Source organism: Maniola hyperantus, chromosome 5 (assembly GCF_902806685.2).
Source record: "Maniola hyperantus chromosome 5, iAphHyp1.2, whole genome shotgun sequence".
Classification (NCBI taxonomy): Eukaryota; Metazoa; Arthropoda; class Insecta; order Lepidoptera; family Nymphalidae; genus Maniola; species Maniola hyperantus.
Window position 1 is genome coordinate 4480592 of NC_048540.1, and position 18303 is coordinate 4498894.

At 39.0% G+C, this 18303-nt stretch overlaps 1 protein-coding gene across 3 annotated transcripts in view; it reads left to right on the forward strand.

Moving 5' to 3' along the window:
* Positions 1–17903, forward strand: part of Papss (PAPS synthetase) — a 30021-nt gene extending 12118 nt beyond the window's left edge. For 2 of the 3 annotated variants that reach the window (XM_034969057.2, XM_034969056.2), the window contains exons 2-14: positions 475–649; positions 4098–4270; positions 5056–5193; positions 6797–6916; positions 7727–7867; positions 9493–9555; positions 10139–10378; positions 10483–10638; positions 11613–11718; positions 12374–12516; positions 13320–13481; positions 14640–14748; positions 15244–17903. In XM_034969057.2, the coding sequence (XP_034824948.1) occupies positions 475–649; positions 4098–4270; positions 5056–5193; positions 6797–6916; positions 7727–7867; positions 9493–9555; positions 10139–10378; positions 10483–10638; positions 11613–11718; positions 12374–12516; positions 13320–13481; positions 14640–14748; positions 15244–15353 (1836 nt within the window). In that variant the 3' untranslated portion in view covers positions 15354–17903. Of the gene's footprint in view, positions 1–474; positions 650–690; positions 830–4097; positions 4271–5055; positions 5194–6796; positions 6917–7726; positions 7868–9492; positions 9556–10138; positions 10379–10482; positions 10639–11612; positions 11719–12373; positions 12517–13319; positions 13482–14639; positions 14749–15243 lie in introns of those variants that run through there. The other variant, XM_069498943.1, reaches the window with a different exon arrangement.
* The last annotated feature ends 400 nt before the right edge of the window (positions 17904–18303 follow it).

Below are 18303 nucleotides of genomic sequence, written 5' to 3' on the forward strand. Positions count from 1 at the left end.
ATCTATATCCCGTAAGCTTAACAAATAAGTTTAAGTTTTTTGTAATAACTCCAATATTATGATCCATTTTTTGGTCGAAATAAAAACATTTTATTTATTATCTATTATGCGAGCATGACCCTTTTCGTTGTCTACCTTACTGCTACCCTAGTTTATAAATGCCTAATATGAGCAACAAATAACCTAAAGATTACTCTAAATTCATCATCATCATCATCTTCATCAACCAATAGATGTCTACTGCTGGACATAGGTCTCTTGTAGGGACTTTCACACGCCACGGTCTTGCGCTGCCTGATTCTAGCGGCTCCCTGCGACTCGTCTGATGTCGTCCGTCCACCTAGTGGGGAGGTCTTCTAACACTGCGTCTTCCGGTCCGAGGTCGCCATTCCAGCACCTTGGGACCCCAACGTCTATCGGTGCGTGCATCGGTATCGTAAAACTCCAAATTAAGATGCACCTATTTTGTTCCAGTGCGCGCAAGTAGCGACAAATGTAGTGGAGCAAAAGCACCAAGTGTCCAGAGCGAAAAGGAGTAGAGCTCTCGGCAGCAGAGCATTCCGCGGCAGCACAGTCTGGTTCACCGGCCTTAGTGGTGCCGGCAAGACCAGCATAGCATTCGCTCTTGAGGCGTACCTCGTTTCTAAAGGCAAGTATTTATTAATTTACGTAAATTTTGTGTAACAAAAGTACCAAAAGTCCAGGACTAAAAGGAGTAGAGCTCTCAGCAGCAGAGCATTCCGCGGCATCACAGTCTCGTTCACCGGCATTAGTGGAGCCGGCAAGACCAGCATAGCATTCGCTCTTGAGGCGTACCTCGTTTCTAAAGGCAAGTGTTCATTAATTTACGTAAGTAAATCGTATGAAGGAAAATCGCAGAATATCCAGGGAATAAAGGACTAGAACCCTAAGCAGTTGGGCGCTCCACGGCAGAACAGTCTGGTTCACCGGCCTTAGTGGAGCCGGCAAGACCAGCATAGCATTCGCTCCTGAGGCGTACCTCGTTTCTAAAGGCAAGTGTACATTAATATACATAAATTTTGTGTAACAAAAGCACTAAGACAGAGCCAAAAGAAGTAGTATCGACAGTGAAATTGTGGTATGATGAGTAACGAGCTCGGTATTGAGGGTGTTAACATACTCACCCAATTGACCGACTCGTCGAGTCGTCGAGTCATCGAGTGAGATAATTCGTCGAGTCCTCGAGTGAGATAACTCGTCGACTCCTCGAGTGAGATTAATCGACAGTTATCATTCCATTTCATTTCATTAGTGATGAACAGCGGTATTATCTACAGAGACAATTAATTTTGTACCGGGCTTCACATAAAATAACTATTATTACGGTCTTGCGTATAAAATACGTTATTTATTTTATTTAACCGCCATTTTAATTTTAATAGCCCATAAAGATTATTATATCATACTATGTACATAATAATCGAGCAATGTTTGCATTAATATCACAGATAAATAACAGATACCTAAATATATAAGATAAAAAAACTAAGTAGGCGTCATATTTCAGCGTATGTTGTCCTTTTATAGTAAAGAGCATAAAGCACACAGCTGTAACTAATAAAATATTATTGTAACTAATTAAAAATAATTTGCACTTGCATACAAGTAGGTATGCTTGTATGCAAGTGCAAATTATTTTTAACTGCTGAAAGTAAACTAAACATATAGGTAAGATTTGTTTCTTTATTTGTAATCGATACACTCGGAAACCGATTTTAATAATTCTTTTCCCATTAGGAAGCTACTTTATCAAGAACTAACATAGGTTTTACCTAAATATATTAAAGGAAAAGCTGATTGACTGATCTATCAACGTACAGCTAAATTTCATGCAGCATGCAGATAGCTAGCTATTATGACGTAGACATCCGCTAAGAAAGGATTTTTGAAAATTGTACTCCTAAGGCATCCTAACAACAAGTGTTTGAAATTTGTTTAGTCCATGCTGACGAAGTCGCGGAAATTAATGAAGAGTCTACCTACCTTATCATAGACTACTTTTCATCCCGGAAAATCAAAGAGTTCCCACGGGATCTTAATAAATAATCCATCTAGAAGTCGCATCTAGGATCTAGGAGTACATAATATTATTTTTATGATCTAATATAAAACTAGTATAAAATAAAATAAAAAGAGCCTTTATTGCAGTGTTGAGTATTTTTACAGGTTTTTATTAATGCTAGGTAAATAATTAATTAGATACTTAAAATTATTACAGTAATAGTACATTACAGTCCAGGCCTGAAATAAAGCGATTACTGGCCGAGAGTTATTGGAAGGCTGAGGCGAAGCCGAGAACTTTTAAAATGATTTTGAAAGAACGAGGCGCAAGCCGAGTCCTCTTAAACTAAACGAGATCGGTAATACTAATCGCTATTTCGGCCGAGACTTGTATAGTACTAATTCTTCCAATTGCGAGGAAACAATAAAAAATTAAGAGAAGTAACAAAGTTTTAATTCATATGAAGATGTATATTGTTTACGTACCAGTAAAAAAAACTCAAATTGGCCGACTATCTTTAAATCCAATATCGGAAAACTTTTTGATCAAAATGTACTAGTTTGTATGAAAAGTCACCCAAAAAGTACCTACTACTACATATTGATGTTTTATTTTTTATGATATAATATATTATGTACCAAAACGATTGCATATACATAAACACAATATGCAATAGGTGAACGTACTTGCACGGTTATTTCCTTCCACGTGCTCAATCGTAGAATTACATAATTAGGCACATGTTGTTAGTGGCCTATTTATAGTGCCCGCTAGAGTCGGATGTCAGTACTCATTTCCAACGTTATGAACTGAATTATGATAACCTAAGACCATGTTTTATCTAAATACTAGCGATCCGCTCCGGCTTTGCACCAGTAGCTTATTACGATTTTCGTAGGGATCTCTAATTTTTTAGGGTTTCGTACTTCAAAAGGAAAAAAGGAACCCTTATAGGATCGCTTTGTTGTCTGTCTGTCCGTCTGTCCGTCCATCTGTCCGTCATGTCTGTCAAGGAAACCTATAGGGTACTTGCCGTTGACCTAGAATCATGGAATTTGGTAGGTAAATTGATTGCACCAGTAGCTTATTACGATTTTCGTAGGGATCTCTAATTTTTTAGGGTTTCGTACTTCAAAAGGAAAAAAGGAACCCTTATAGGATCGCTTTGTTGTCTGTCTGTCCGTCTGTCCGTCCATCTGTCCGTCATGTCTGTCAAGGAAACCTATAGGGTACTTGCCGTTGACCTAGAATCATGAAATTTGGTAGGTAAATTGAATACGAGTATACTAATTATGTGTTCATTAACACATTTTAATTTTTTTGTGTGAAGTGGATTTTTTCCTTTACTTGTGCTATAAGAAATAAGACCTACCTACCTGCCAAATTTCATGATTCTAGGTTAATGGGATTTCGTGGTTATAGGTTTTCGTGACAGACGACAGACAGACGGACAGACGAACATACTGACAGACAACGAAGTGATCCCATAAGGGCGGAACCCTTTTTTCTTTTGAGGTACGGAACATTAAAAACAATTCTTATCAGTTAGTCACTATTGAGTTATAAGCGTTTCATTGTATTTAGATACGTTCTACTGCGTTTAAATAGGCAGGATTTTTTGTTCATCCGAGAAATCTGAAAAAAATGCCGTTCATTTGGCATTGATTTTTTTGGCAATATTTTATTATTATTATAAGATTGTGGAAAATTACAGTCATTATTTAGAGAATGGTTACTGTACCAACCAATCAATACCGTTAGAGCTATGATAGCCTAGTGGTTAGGACGTCCGCCTTCCAATCGGAGGTCGGGGGTTCGATCCCGGGCACGCACCTCTAACTTTTCGGAGCTATGTGCGATTTAATTAATAAAATATCACTTGCTTTAACGGTGAAGTAAAACATCGTGAGGAAACCTGCATGCCTGAGAGTTCTCCATAACGTCTCTCGTTCTCGTCTGATGTCCACCTAGTGTCCACATACATACATAGACGGCTATAATCATAAACCTCCCTTTTGGCTTTGCCCTAGTCGGGTAAAAAGTTAACTTATCAATTATTTGTCTTTGGTCACAGGTATCCCGGCATACGGCTTAGATGGCGACAATATCAGGACAGGGCTCAACAAGAACCTCGGCTTTAGCAAGGAAGATCGAGAGGAGAACATCAGGCGAGTGGCCGAAGTGGCCAAACTGTTCGCCGACAGTGGTGTTGTATGTCTATGCAGTTTCGTCTCTCCATTTGCTGAGGTATGAAAATACTAACTATTTAGCAGTGATAGCCTAATAGCACAGTTTCACGACAGTTGTGATACTAGTAACAATACGTCGACGCTTCATCTACTCTGGCAGGCGTCAAATGTAGGCTATGAAACGACTAGGTATCCCGTATCTTTGATTTCATATCACCCATAGCCTTATTTGACAGATGTCGATTCAGGATCAAACCGAGAATTTCCTCACTGTAGTTCACTGTAGTCCAGGAGGGATGGCAGTACGGGGACAGCTTGCATCCTGTACACGGATATAGGCTAATTTTTACCCTGGAAAATCAAAGAGTTCCCACGGGATTAAAAAAAGTTAAACCGTGAACGTGAGTATCCTTATGTGATCGACATCCATACGGATATAGACTACTTTTTATCCCTAAAAAGCTGTCATAGCCTAGTCGGTAGGACGTCCGCCTTCTGATTAGAGGTCGGGGGTTCGATCCCGGGCATGCACCTCTAACTTTCAGAGTTATGTGCGTTTTAAATAATTAACTATCACTTGCTTTAACGGTGAAGGAAAACATCGTGAGGAAACCTGCATGCCTGAGAGTTCTCCATAACGTTCTCAAAGGTGTGTGAAGTCTACCAATCCGCACATGGCCAGCGTGGTAGACTATTACCAAAACCCTTCTCACTATGAGAAGAGACTCGTGCTCTGTAGTGAGCCGGTGATGGGTTGATCATGATGATGATGAATATCATACAATTTTTGATAAGGTCAAGCATTTTCTGTAACTTCCTTTAATGTAGGTACGTATGTTTTAGGACAGAGAAGTAGCTCGCCGCACGCACACAGACTGCGACCTGCCCTTCTTTGAAGTGTTCATCGATACGCCACTCGAGGTGTGCGAGCAGAGGGACACCAAGGGCCTTTATAAGAAGGCTAGGGAGGGATCCATCAAGGTCAGTATAACAACTACAGTTACGACGTCTCTGTTTTGTTATCTAAATAAAAGGAAAAAGGTGACTGACTGACTCACTGACTGACTCACTGATCTATCAACGCACAGCTCAAACTACTGGACGTATCGGGCTGAAACTTGGCATGCTGATAGCTATTAAATCAAATTGTGCAACGTGTGCAAAGTGCAACGGATTGACGTGATTTTTTGCATGGGTATAGATAAAGATCTGGAGATTGACCTAGGCTACTTTTTATCCCGGAAAATCAAAGAGTTCCCACGGGATTTTTAAACACCTAATTCCACGCGGACGATGTCGCGGGCATCAGCTAGTAGGTACATAATGTTATAAAAAATAATCTTTGTATATTGCGTCCGTTCGTTCCTTATACATTCACGCATCGCGCGTTCTATAAATAAGTGGAAACTTTGAGCAGTTGTTGTCGACACTTGCGTGAAGGTTTCTGACATAGTACCACCAGCGTACACGCGTGAAACGCGCATTGCAATGAATGCCGGGCATCAGCTATTTTAGCATACATTTTTTTTTGTTTGCGAAGATACTATATTCAAAGATACAATTGCGCTGTAAAACATGAAATAACAGTAAGATCAAACCCGTTAGAATACTATTATACTTATTAGGTATGGAGTTGAAAGGTATAATAATTTAACTTGAATCCGTGGGATATCTTATTGTTAGGCGATTATTCTATAGAAATTGCAAATTAAATTAAGTAGTTTAACAAAGGTAATTTTCACTTTACTTTCATGCAAATTTTCACCTATTTACATAAATATTTTTAGAGATTTTATTCTTGAACATTACTTTTATTTACCTTTTCCCATCCAGCTAACCGTAAAGTTTGTCCTACAGTATTGTAGCTTAAAGTTTACTTTTTGCAATCTCTTACAATAATTTAATGATCTTTGAGCTATTGAGGCTCTCTCTCTAGCTATATGGTTTCAAATGAAAAGAAATCAAATCAAATTGTTTATTCAAAATAGGAAATAAATTACACTTTTTGATAGTCGGTTGTTGCATTTATAAGATGATATAGTGGTGATAAGTTTTACGCGAACTTAAAATTAAAGCTGCGAGGGTTCCAAACGCGCCCAGGTCTGAGAAGATCCCACAACAAACTTATATATCTTTAATATACAATCTATCTATCATCTATCAATAAGTAACTTAACTGTTATTTGTACAATGCTCTTATTTGTCACAAAGACAATACATTTTATGACAAACTATTATGCTCGCGACTTCGTCCGCGTGGACTACACAAATTTCAAACTTCTATTTCACCCCCTTAGGGGTTGAATTTTCAAAAATCCTTTCTTAGCGGATGCCTACGTCATAATAGCTATCCGCGTGCCAAATTTCAGCTCGATCCGTCCAGTAGTTTGAGCTGTGCGTTGATAGATCAGTCAATCAGTCAGTCAGTAACCTTTTCCTTTTATATATTTAGATAACATGGTAACTAATCGACAGATTTCAGCTGATAAAGTGAATATTCTTTGAGCGATAAAGTCCGAAAAGAATTGGTTCACCAAAGAACTAAAGTCTTTAAACCTTTTCTTTACTATGTATGCTTTTGTAGGGTTTTACCGGCATAACGCAAGAGTATGAGCGACCTGAAGCACCTGAGCTGGTCATACAAACTGTCGGCCGATCCATCGAGGAGTCCACTATGGAGGTTATTCGGCTGCTCGAATCTCAGGTAAGGATGTATCATGTATGATGATGCCCACAGCATCGCCCGTGTGGACTTAGATGTCATGAAATCCCGTGGGAACTATCTGGGGATAATAGTAGCCTATATCCATCCCCGGGATGCAAGCTATTTCTGTACCAAATTTTGTCAAATTCGGTTAAGCAGATGGGCCGTGAAAAGCTAGCAGACAGACTAACAGACAGTTTCGCATTCTGGATTTGCTGAACTGGTTTCGAAGTAACTAGATTTGCGCCATTTTTGCGCTGATAGCAGCAGTGAGAGTCATGTGAGAGTACTCGGAACTAAATGTTGGTGATGAGACATCCGTCGACATAGTGGCAACACGAAGCCGATTTCACACAAAGCGTCAAATTTAGTTGCCGATGCTTCGAATCGGCACAAAAAATAACTGTCATTTTGCAACACACATCTTCCAGCGTGTATGTATATGCCCATTACAGTGATTTGGTGCGTTAGTTTGACACTGAGTTAAAAAAAATCATGATCATGATCAACCCATCGCCGCCGGGACACTACAGAGCACGGGTCTCCTCTCACAGTTCACACACCTTTGAGAACATTACGGAGAACTGTCAGGCAAGCAGGCTTCCTCACGATGTTTTCCTTCACCCTTAAAGCAAGTGATATTTAATTTCTTAAAACGCACATAACTCCGAAAAGTTAGAGGTGCGTACCGAGGATCGAACCCTCGACCTCCGATTAGAAGGCGGACGTCCTAACCACTAGGCTATCACAGCTTGCTCTGAGCTTATAGCTGAGTTTATATTGTTTGTCAAATAGTTGTTTACTTCACAGGGCATTATACCTAAACACGAGAGTACAGTATCTGGGGTGGAGGAGTTGTTCATTTACGGCAACAGACTCAGCAGTGCCATCGAAGAAGCCGCCAGGTTGCCTCAGATCGAGATCACTTCACTCGACTTACAGTGGGTCCAGGTAACGTCAATTGGGTATTTGACTACATCAAAATTAATCAATAGAGGGTCTTCCAAAATACGTAAAATCCACGTCCTTTGTTGGTTTTAAGTGTAATAACCATTTTAAATTATCGATTAAACTAAAAAAAGCACGTCAAATGATTGTGACGTCACACACCGGTATTTCATAGAATCTCGCATACTAACCGCGCGTTTTTGATAAAAGTTACTGATTTGACTAACTGTCAAATACCATATTGTCTAATCTAAGTACAGAACTCGGCCGAAAGTAAAGTACATTGGCCTTTAGAATGGCATTTCGGCTTTGTAGAGAGTTGTCTCTGTCACTCAAACCTATATGACGTTTTGTCGGTCTCAACAACAGAGACGGTGCTCTACAAATCTGCTATTTCCATCTAAAGGTCGATGTACATTACACATGTATACCATACTGTCCTAAGACTGGGCAAAAACCTCCCTCTGATTTTTTTTACAACTTCCTATTTTTCTAAAGTTGGTTCTTTGACGACTTCCCTGGCGCACTGGTAAGCGTTGTTTTCTTATCAGTGGGAGATCCCGGGTTCGATTCTTGGCAGGGGAAATTAGGAATTTTATAATTTCTAAATTTTCTCTGGTCTGGTCCAGTGGGAGGCTTCGGCCTTGGCTAGTTATCACCCTACTGGCAAAGCCGTGCCGCTAAGCGATTTAAGCCTTTCGGTACGTTGCTGCGTAGAAACCAAAGAGGTATGGGTTTAGTAAAAACTGCCGTACACCTTCCAGGTTAGCCCGCCTCTATCTTAGACTGTACATCACTTACTACCAGGTGAGATTGCAGTCAAGGGCTAACTAGTATCTGAATTTAAAAAAATGCGCGACAGTGACGCGCGATCGCGTCCTTCAACACTTGGGAGACGACACTTGCGCAATGTTTTGTATACAAATGTATGCAGAGCATTTGAGGTGAGCGATCACGATGCGTGTCGCGTGTCGCTATTGCGCTTCTCGGCCGCTTACCGCAAACTCTACTTTTAGAATCGCATGTCGCCGCCATGCGTTGTGGTTGAGTACCGCAAAGAATACCTTTAGAGCTGTTTAGCTAAGAAAGTATCTAGTTTTCCATCCATCTTAGCCAGCTACGCTGGCTTCGATGATTTTGAGAGGTCCACAGATATTGTCCACAAGTCGAATGGCATACGATACCAGACATACATGATTTTAAGCAGGACATGCTTAAAATCATTAGGTAATGTTAATTGACTAATATTCCCCTTTCCTCTCCAACTAACCGTCAGGCTTGTGCTAGGAGTAGATACGACAATTATAGTGCAACGGGCGGGGTTTGAACCGTCGACCTTTCGGTTTTCAGTCCACTCCTTTACCGGTTGAGCTATTTAGGCTCTATTCTATCTAATAAATATTTTTTTATTTTTTTAATAATTAATTCTAGCCCCATAAACTACCGCTTTCAGACCGCTATACAAAAAATCACATCATTTTATTACTATTACTTCAGTCCAAGACTATTCCTGAAGCGATAGGCTAGTTTTAAGCAAAGGAGTGTGTTCCATTCATGCGTACTAAATCTATCCCGTATAAATATTTAGATATTCATTTTGCACTGATAATTTTTCTGCAATATTTCAGGTACTATCCGAGGGCTGGGCTTACCCCCTCAAAGGATTTATGAGGGAAACAGAATATCTGCAAGTGAGTATGTTAATCGTACATTACGTGCCCCGTAAACGGTCAAACATGTTTGCCAAATATTGCGTGTTTGTCGAATTATTTGATCGTCTGCGGTCGTGTTTTATGCGTTTGTCAAACAAACTACGTGTTTTTCAAACAAACTACGTGTTTGGCCGGCGTGTTTGTCAAACATGCTTAAAGGTGTACGGTTGCGTTTGTCAAACAAACTACGTGCTTGACGGCGAACAAATTTGATTGACGGCGTGTTTGACAAACATGTTTGACCGTTTACGGGGCACTTTAGTCCGGTCGCGGACGAGAAAGAATTTATCCCATGACATTCGTGCTTGAATTGTCAAAGAAGTATCTGAATAAATAAAAAAGAAGTTTTACAATGCACTGGAAGAAAGATCGAACTTAAAAAGAGACAATACGAATGACACTCATACCTAAGTTTCTTTTGGTCAGTGTCAACGATAGAGACAATGCTCTGCGGAGCTGAAGCTGCCTACTATCTCTTTCTAATGTTTAATGTGTTGTCTTTCCTGTCGGGTACTGTACTGCAACCGGTGTACAAGCTATACACACTCATATTTTATTGCAGGCTCTCCATTCCAACTGTATATCACTCCCTGACGGTTCTCTAGTGAATCAATCCGTCCCGGTGGTGTTGCCCGTGAGCACACAAGACAAAGAGAGGCTAGCCGGTGCTTCCGCGATCGCTCTATTTTCCGGAGGCAAGCCGGTCGCGATTCTGCGCGCGCCGGAGTTCTACCCGCACAGGAAACAGGAGCGATGTGCGCGGCAGTTCGGTATCTACCATACTGGACATCCTTACATCAAGGTCAGTACAGAACTTGTATAAAAAAGTACATATTGGAATAAAAACTGCTTTGTATTAACTAACTAAACTACGATAATATGTAAAACTTACTAAATTACTTTCAGATGATAGACGAGTCGGGCGACTGGCTAGTGGGCGGGAACCTCGAAGTGTTTGAACGTATTCGCTGGAACGACGGCCTGGACGCTTATCGCCTAACTCCCAACGAGCTCCGACAGAAGTTCAAGGAAATGAAAGCTGATGCGGTGTTCGCGTTCCAGGTAACCCTTCTTCTATAACCATCGACATGAGAACGTCTGATCGAATGCTTAAATCTGAACAGATTGCAAGTTGGTGTCTTTAATAGTTTATTCATCATCATCATCATCATGATCAACCCATCACCGGCTCACTACAGAGCACAGGTCTCCTCTCAAAGTGGGAAGGGTTTTGGCCATAGTCTACCATGCTGGCCAAGTGCGCCTAACGCACCTTTGCAAACATTATGGAGAACTGTCAGGCATGCAGGTTTCCTCACGATGTTTTCCTCACCGTTAAAGCAAGTGATATTTTAATTACTTAAAAACGCACATAACTCCGAAAAGTTAGAGGTGCCCGGGATCGACCCCCGACCTCCGATTGTAAGGCGGATGTCCTAACCACTAGGCTACCACAGCTTATATACAATATACAATAGTTATATACAATAGTTTATTAGCTAACCCGAATTCTGATGGAGCTTGCAATCTGTTCAGATTGCTACAGAGTACCTAAGTAACATTGTTGTGAAAATTGTATGATAGGTTGATGAATATGATGATTTTTCAAAATTCAACCCCTAAAGGGGTAAATAGGGGTTTGAAGTTTGTATGAAACTCTGTCAGTTTTGAAGTTGAATCGCGAAATTTTGCAATTTACACTAATCTATATATAAAAGGAAAAGGTGACTGACTGACTGATCTATCAACGCACAGCTCAAACTACTGGACGGATCGCGCTGAAATTCGTCATGGGTAAAATAGGGGTTTGAAGTTTGTATGAAACTCTGTCAGTTTTGAAGTGTTATAAAGAAGTTTTGTAGTTAATATTTTTGCAATTAGCAGTATGACATATTTTATTAAGCTCCTGTTAAAATCTCATAGTTAAAGATCAAACCTAAGGGTGTAAAATAGGGGTTTAATATTTGTATAGTTCACGTAGACGAAGTCGCGGGCATAAGCTAGTAACTAATAATACCAATATGAATTTCTTATAGCTACGCAACCCCATTCACAATGGGCATGCGCTTTTGATGCAAGACACCCAGCGGCAACTCGCCGAGAGAGGCTACCAGAAACCAGTCTTGCTTCTACATCCCTTGGGTAAATACCAGTTACACATTAGTATTGTTATGGATATCCATATCCGTAACCGAAACTATCGGATATCCGAAATAAAAAAAATATCCGCAACCGTAACCGAATCCGAAATAAAAGTTTCGGATAGTTTCGGCTAGCTTTCGGCTGTAAGAAAGAATTACTTGTATGACAGATTGCGAAACCTACAAGGTACGATTAAAGTCGAATATAATCTTATTTGTATTTCATTTTACAGTTCCTTAAAAAATTAATATCCGCAACCGAAACTATCGGATAATCCGAAATAATTTAATATCCATAACCGTAACCGAAACCGATATTATATTTTACCAATATCCATATCCGTATCCGGATCCGAAATTATATATCCATAACATCCCTATCATCACACACATATCTAGATTTATTAGTATGTCTCGTAGTGGAGTTTTTTTATTCAGATACAAGTTAGCCAAGTTTTTGCTAGCGTTCTGGTTACAGCCTGTTTTTTTTTTTTTCAATTTATTGATCACGGACATTTCAATTGAGTACATTTAAAATACACAGATCGCTATCCTCTTGAAACTGTAGAAGTTTATGTATTATTTTTCTCGAGTCACATGACCAAGTGAGCCCGCTTGTAATCAATTTCTTTAGAAGTTATGTTCTTTTCAACAAGGCGGTTGGACGAAAGACGACGACGTGCCGTTGGAGACGCGCATCAATCAGCACAAGGCGGTGCTCAACGAGGGAGTGCTGGACCCCAACTCCACGGTCCTGGCCATCTTCCCTTCGCCCATGATGTACGCTGGGCCCACTGAGGTTAGTGGATGATTCTCATTTGGTTGTTATCCAAAACTTTAACGAGGGCTAATGCCACAACACTGCGGTGCGACATCGCATCCCAAAAACGATGCGTTGACGCCACGCAAAAACTTCACTTACGGCATCGTACGGGAAAACTCTGACCATCAATTTCTAGTAACCCATGGATCACAATACAGGTATCCAACTTCTACTTGCGTTAAGACGCATCAAGATAAACTGACAAAGCACAGAATGGCACACAAAGAGGTGTGGACACCAACTGAACGGGAATACGTCGTCGCATCACAAGTTTGTGCGGTGCGGCACCGCTTCGGAATTTGCACAGTGCCTTGTGAGATTTGTAGATTTTTACCCGACGTCGCATCGCAGTGTTGTGGTTTCAGCCTTAATTAATCTAATTACGTACCATTATTTTATAATTTTATTAAAGTGTATTACTTACACTAAGTGTGGAAATTCTGAAATAAATTTTTAATAGCAAAAATTGCAGAACCAGCAGAGTTTTTATTATTGTTTTGTTGTATTCTATTTTACTTGATTTAATTTTATCTAAGGCGTCAAGTGTATAAATAATTATTTTACAATTCTGTTTTTTATTTCAAAAGTTAAAGTCAAAAAAGTCAAACGGTTTTTTCAAAATAGCTAATAAATTACACATTTTGATGGCCGGTTGTTGCATTTGTAAGATAATGATATAGTGGTGATAATTTTTACGTGAACTTAAAAAGTTAAAACTAAAGCTACGAGGGTTCCAAATATTCTATACTCAAATGTATACATACTACATTTTTCTCCAGGTCCAATGGCACGCCAAGTGTCGCATGAACGCGGGGGCGAATCACTACATAGTAGGGAGGGACCCCGCGGGGCTGCCCCACCCCAACGGCGCGGGGGATCTGTACGACCCCCGACACGGTGCTATGGTACTCAAGATGGCGCCCGGACTTAATGATTTAGAGGTAAAGTATGATAGTGGTCCAACAAGGAACATCGTTGCTCCACAAAAATCTTTTGAAAAAAAAACCGGCCAAGTGCAAGTCAGAATCGTGCACCGAGGGTTCCGTACTACAGTCGTATTTTTTCGACATCTTGCTCGACATATCAAAAACTGTTATGCATTAAAATAAATAAAAATCTGTTGTAGAATGTAGGGGTATAGTTTAAAGGTTGAAAATACTAATTGTTTGTTCATGAACACATTTTAATTATTTTTTATCATGTAACCACAAATTCACGATTTTAGAATTTTTCCCTTTACCTGTGCTATAAGACCTACCTACCAAATTTGATGATTCTAGGTCAACGGGAAGTACCCTGTAGGTTTCTCGACAGACACGACGACAGACAACGAAGTAATATAACACTATATAAGGGTTCCTTTTGAGTCACGGAACCCTTAAAAGGGCACCCATACAAATAAACTGTACGAGTCCCTACCATATGCATAATATCCCCACAAGATTCCTATCCCTAAGGCTGAGATCTATAGAGCGCACTTTGAATTTGCTCAGACTTAAGATTGAGTTAAAACGTAACGTTAACGTAAACGGAAAGTCTTCGAACAGTGCGTGTTGCCAGTGATGACAGATGGATCCGAGACATGGTCGCTAACTATGGGCCTCATAAGAAAGCTCAGAGTCACTCAGCGGGCGATGGAGAGAGCTATGCTTAGAGTTTCTCTACGTGATCACATCAGAAATGAGATTCGTAGGAGAACTAGAGTAACCGACATAGCTCAACGGGTTGCGAAGCTGAACCACAATGGGCAGGGAACATAGTTCGTACAACCGATAGACGTGGGGTCCCAAGGTGCTGGAATGGCGACCTTGCACCGGAAGACGCAGTGTTGGAAGACCCCCCCACTAGGTGGACGGATGACATCAGACAAGTCGCAGGGAGCTGCTGGATCCAGGCAGCGCAAGACCGTGGCGTGTAGAAGTCCCTACAAGAGACCTATGTCCAGCAGTGGACGTCTATTGGTTGATGATGAACGGAAAGTTAGACAGATTTATGTGAGAGATACAGCTCTGTCTCGTTTTTACTCTGTCTTAAGTCTAAGCTAAGTCAGAGTGCGCTCTATAGATCTCACCCTTAGTAATCTGTGATGATGTCAACAGATAATCCCGTTCCGTGTGGCGGCGTACGACTGTTCGTCGGGCAAAATGGCGTTCTTCGATCCCACGCGCAAAGAGGACTTCGACTTCATCTCCGGCACAAGAATGAGAGGTAACTAACTAAATATAAATCTTCATGCCTTAGATCTTACTCACAACCCTTGAATGGGAAGCTGGAAGAAATCTCTGTTAGGAGATAAGCATTTCCAATGTAACTGCTTTACCCGTTGAGCTATTGAGGGTAAAGCAGTGGACTGAAAACCGAAAGGTCGACGGTTCAAACCCCGCCCGTTGCACTATTGTCGTACCTACTCCTAGCACAAGCCTGACGCTTAGTTGGAGAGGAAAGGGTAATATTAGTCATTTGACATGGCTAATATTCTTTATAAAAGAAAAAAAAACTTAATTTATTACTACTATGTAACTACAATTTCGGTACATGAAAAAAAATTCTTCCTTTTTTTTATTCTGACACAAGTTAGCCTTATATGTTTAAGAGAAAAGAGAAGAAAGAGTTCCCTCGTAATTATTAAAAAAATTAGATCCATGTGGACGAAATATCCACATGGTCCACATCAGTTACTTCAAATATTATTTTTATTTTCAGGTTTGGCTAAAGCTGGCAAGGAACCACCAAAAGGTTTTATGGCACCCAGTGCGTGGAAAGTACTATCAGAATATTATCAATCGTTGAAATCCAAGATGGACACAAATTAACTACATAAAACAATTAAAAAATGTAATAAATACTATTTTTAAATAATTTTAAATAATCACTGGCAGTAAGGCGTCGGGCGCGAATCCAGAAGACATAGGTTCGAATCCTGCCGGTTCCGCAACTTTTGGTATGTATTTAAAATTATTTAGAAATTTCCTTAAAGTGTAGGTAAAAACACTATCATAAAAGCTATAAAAATATAGAATATTTTTAGTATAAAAAATTGCCTGCGAAATTGTATTCAGTATACTAAGGCAGCGATTACACCTGTAAGTTTTACTCGCGTTAGTAGCTTACGTAATTAACATACGACACTAATGTAAACACACATATAAGTACATAGTCATTAGTGTTGTAAATTAATTACGTAAGCTACTTACGTGAGTAAAACTTACAGGTTTAATCACGGAGTTAGAGTAACATTATAGTGCAATATGTTTTTTTTATAGTAATTAGATCGCCAGGTCACAGACTCAGGCTGAGATTTATGGAGCAAACTTTGACTTTGCTCATACTTAAGGCACTGTTAAAACGAGACAGCTTTATATCACTGGCATAAATCTGTCTTGTTTTAACTGAAACTGAAAGTCTGAGCAAAGTTAAAGTACCCTTTATATATTAGTGTTACCTCCCGTTCCTACTTGTCGTTTGTCGCTTGATGTTCCAGTAGCAGTACTTTTTGACACAAATCGGTTTCTGACACGTGTGAATAGCTTCATAGAAAATTTTCTGCCACTGGAACATCCGATTTAAATCCGGGTCCGACTAACGACAAGTGGGAACGGGGGTTACAGTTTATCATGATAATCTGAAATGCATAGTTAATAAACCAAAAGAATTAAATGTGAAAAGCTCGTCTTTTTACTGACAGCTCTTACATTATAATGTTGAAGTACCTACATTCCTGTATTGACTATAAATAAATTAATACATAATTTATTATTGTGTGTAGTTAATACACATTCCAAGTTCATTGTATTTAATGTTTTAATTATATGAGATTTACAAAGTATGACGTTTAAATTAAGGCCTGTTCATACTGTCATGCTATTACCAATTTTTTTGTTACCGAGGTAACATTAAAACTTAATACTTAATAGTTATAGTTATGTACATATATATTTTTATGATTACAATAATATTCTTTTGAGTTGTTATATTGTATTGAGAGTAATAAATAAAACTATTATTGTAATTATGGCGGCTAAGGAATTTGATATATTTTACTAATGAATATCATATTTTATTTGTATGCACAACACAAATCAAATGTGAATCTAGGGCACAATATTACTACTTGTAGAAATAAAATATTACTTAATAAATAACATCAACACAAGTTAAAAGAAAAACAAAAGAGGTTCCTAATGGCACCTTACCTTAAAACATATCTAAGAACCTGCTCTGAGGGGATATCTGTGTACCTTGCCGCATAAGGTTGAAGAGTTGGAACCTACAGTGCGACAAGGTTATCTTGGCACGTGGCGAAAATCGGAACTAACTTTGCCGTCAAGTGTCCCCTTTGTTCTTGTTTGAATATTCCAAGCCTTTGTTCTCCAACAGCGCCCCCCTCTCAATGTTATTCAAGTGCCAAGAGAGCATTGTCGCACTGTGCAATATTGTTTTATAGTATATAACTGGTAGCCACAATATCTATCCACAACAGATCCTAATTCGTTCCGGGTTAGCTGGACAGTACCACGTTGCATCAGGAGGTTGAGGAGTTGGGATCTAGATGATAGTGACAAAGTAAAATTTTACTTGACACTAATTACTATACTCAACGACGTTTTGTCAGTACAAACATTGAAATTATAATGTCTCAAATATTGAAGCTTTTTTTAGTAATATTATAGGACCCATGCAATATTTTGGGCCCAATTTTTCAACATTGTCCATCAGTGATGAGACCCATGCCATATGAACGCTCTTGGGATGTACTTCATTTCATCATTATAGCGGCTAAGTTCAAATCCACCGCGAAAATTATATTTTAGTACGTTTGAATTTTTTTTTAACATAATATTAAAACACTATTTTTGCGCTGAATTTGAACTTATCTGTCATAATGAAATGAAGTACATCCTTAAAGCTTTCATTCATATAACATGGATCTCATCACTGTTGGGAAAAGTGGGGCCCAGGGTTATACAAAAATGCCCATGGTCTTTTACCTTTTTAGGTTAATATACATTTGTTAAGATAGGTATTAGTTAGTCTTTGAAAAAATATTTACTTGACTTTATGACGTTATTTTACTGAACGATTGTTATAATAATAATAATAATAATAATATTATTTCATGTTTATTTAAAGCATGAAAGTATGAACAGACCTTTACACCAATACAACAATAGTATTATTTTATTGTAGTAAAATTACATATAGTGCTTTTAAAGGCGGATGTTATTAATTTATAAGAGATTTTTAAATAATAAAAACAATATTGTTGCAATGTTTCAAACGATTATTATGGTGCTTTTAGCTATACAGATTTTATTTAATGAATATTATACAATACCTACCAATAAATGTGATGGAATATTTAATTGTTTGTTTTATTACCAAAATTAAGACGTCAAGACTCAGTATAAACATAGGATACTACTGAAAGTTTTATCAATATTTGCACAGCATTTTTAAAATTCACGTATAGTACGCGACAGGTTGACAAGCAATCAGCGTGGGGACGCCCCGCACACCTGCATATCCCCCGCCTTAACCCGTTGCGGGATAGTGCAGCTGAGTTTGTTGTGGACTCTACTCAGACTTGGGCGCGTTCGGAACCCTCGTAGCTTTAATTTTAAGTAAGTAATTATTAAATAATTTTATTATTACCATATCATCTTACAAATTAACAATTTTGACTATCAGTAAGCGTTACCTATTCCCAATAAATAATTTGACTGACATGCGGAGCGCCCCCATAATATATTGAATAACATAATA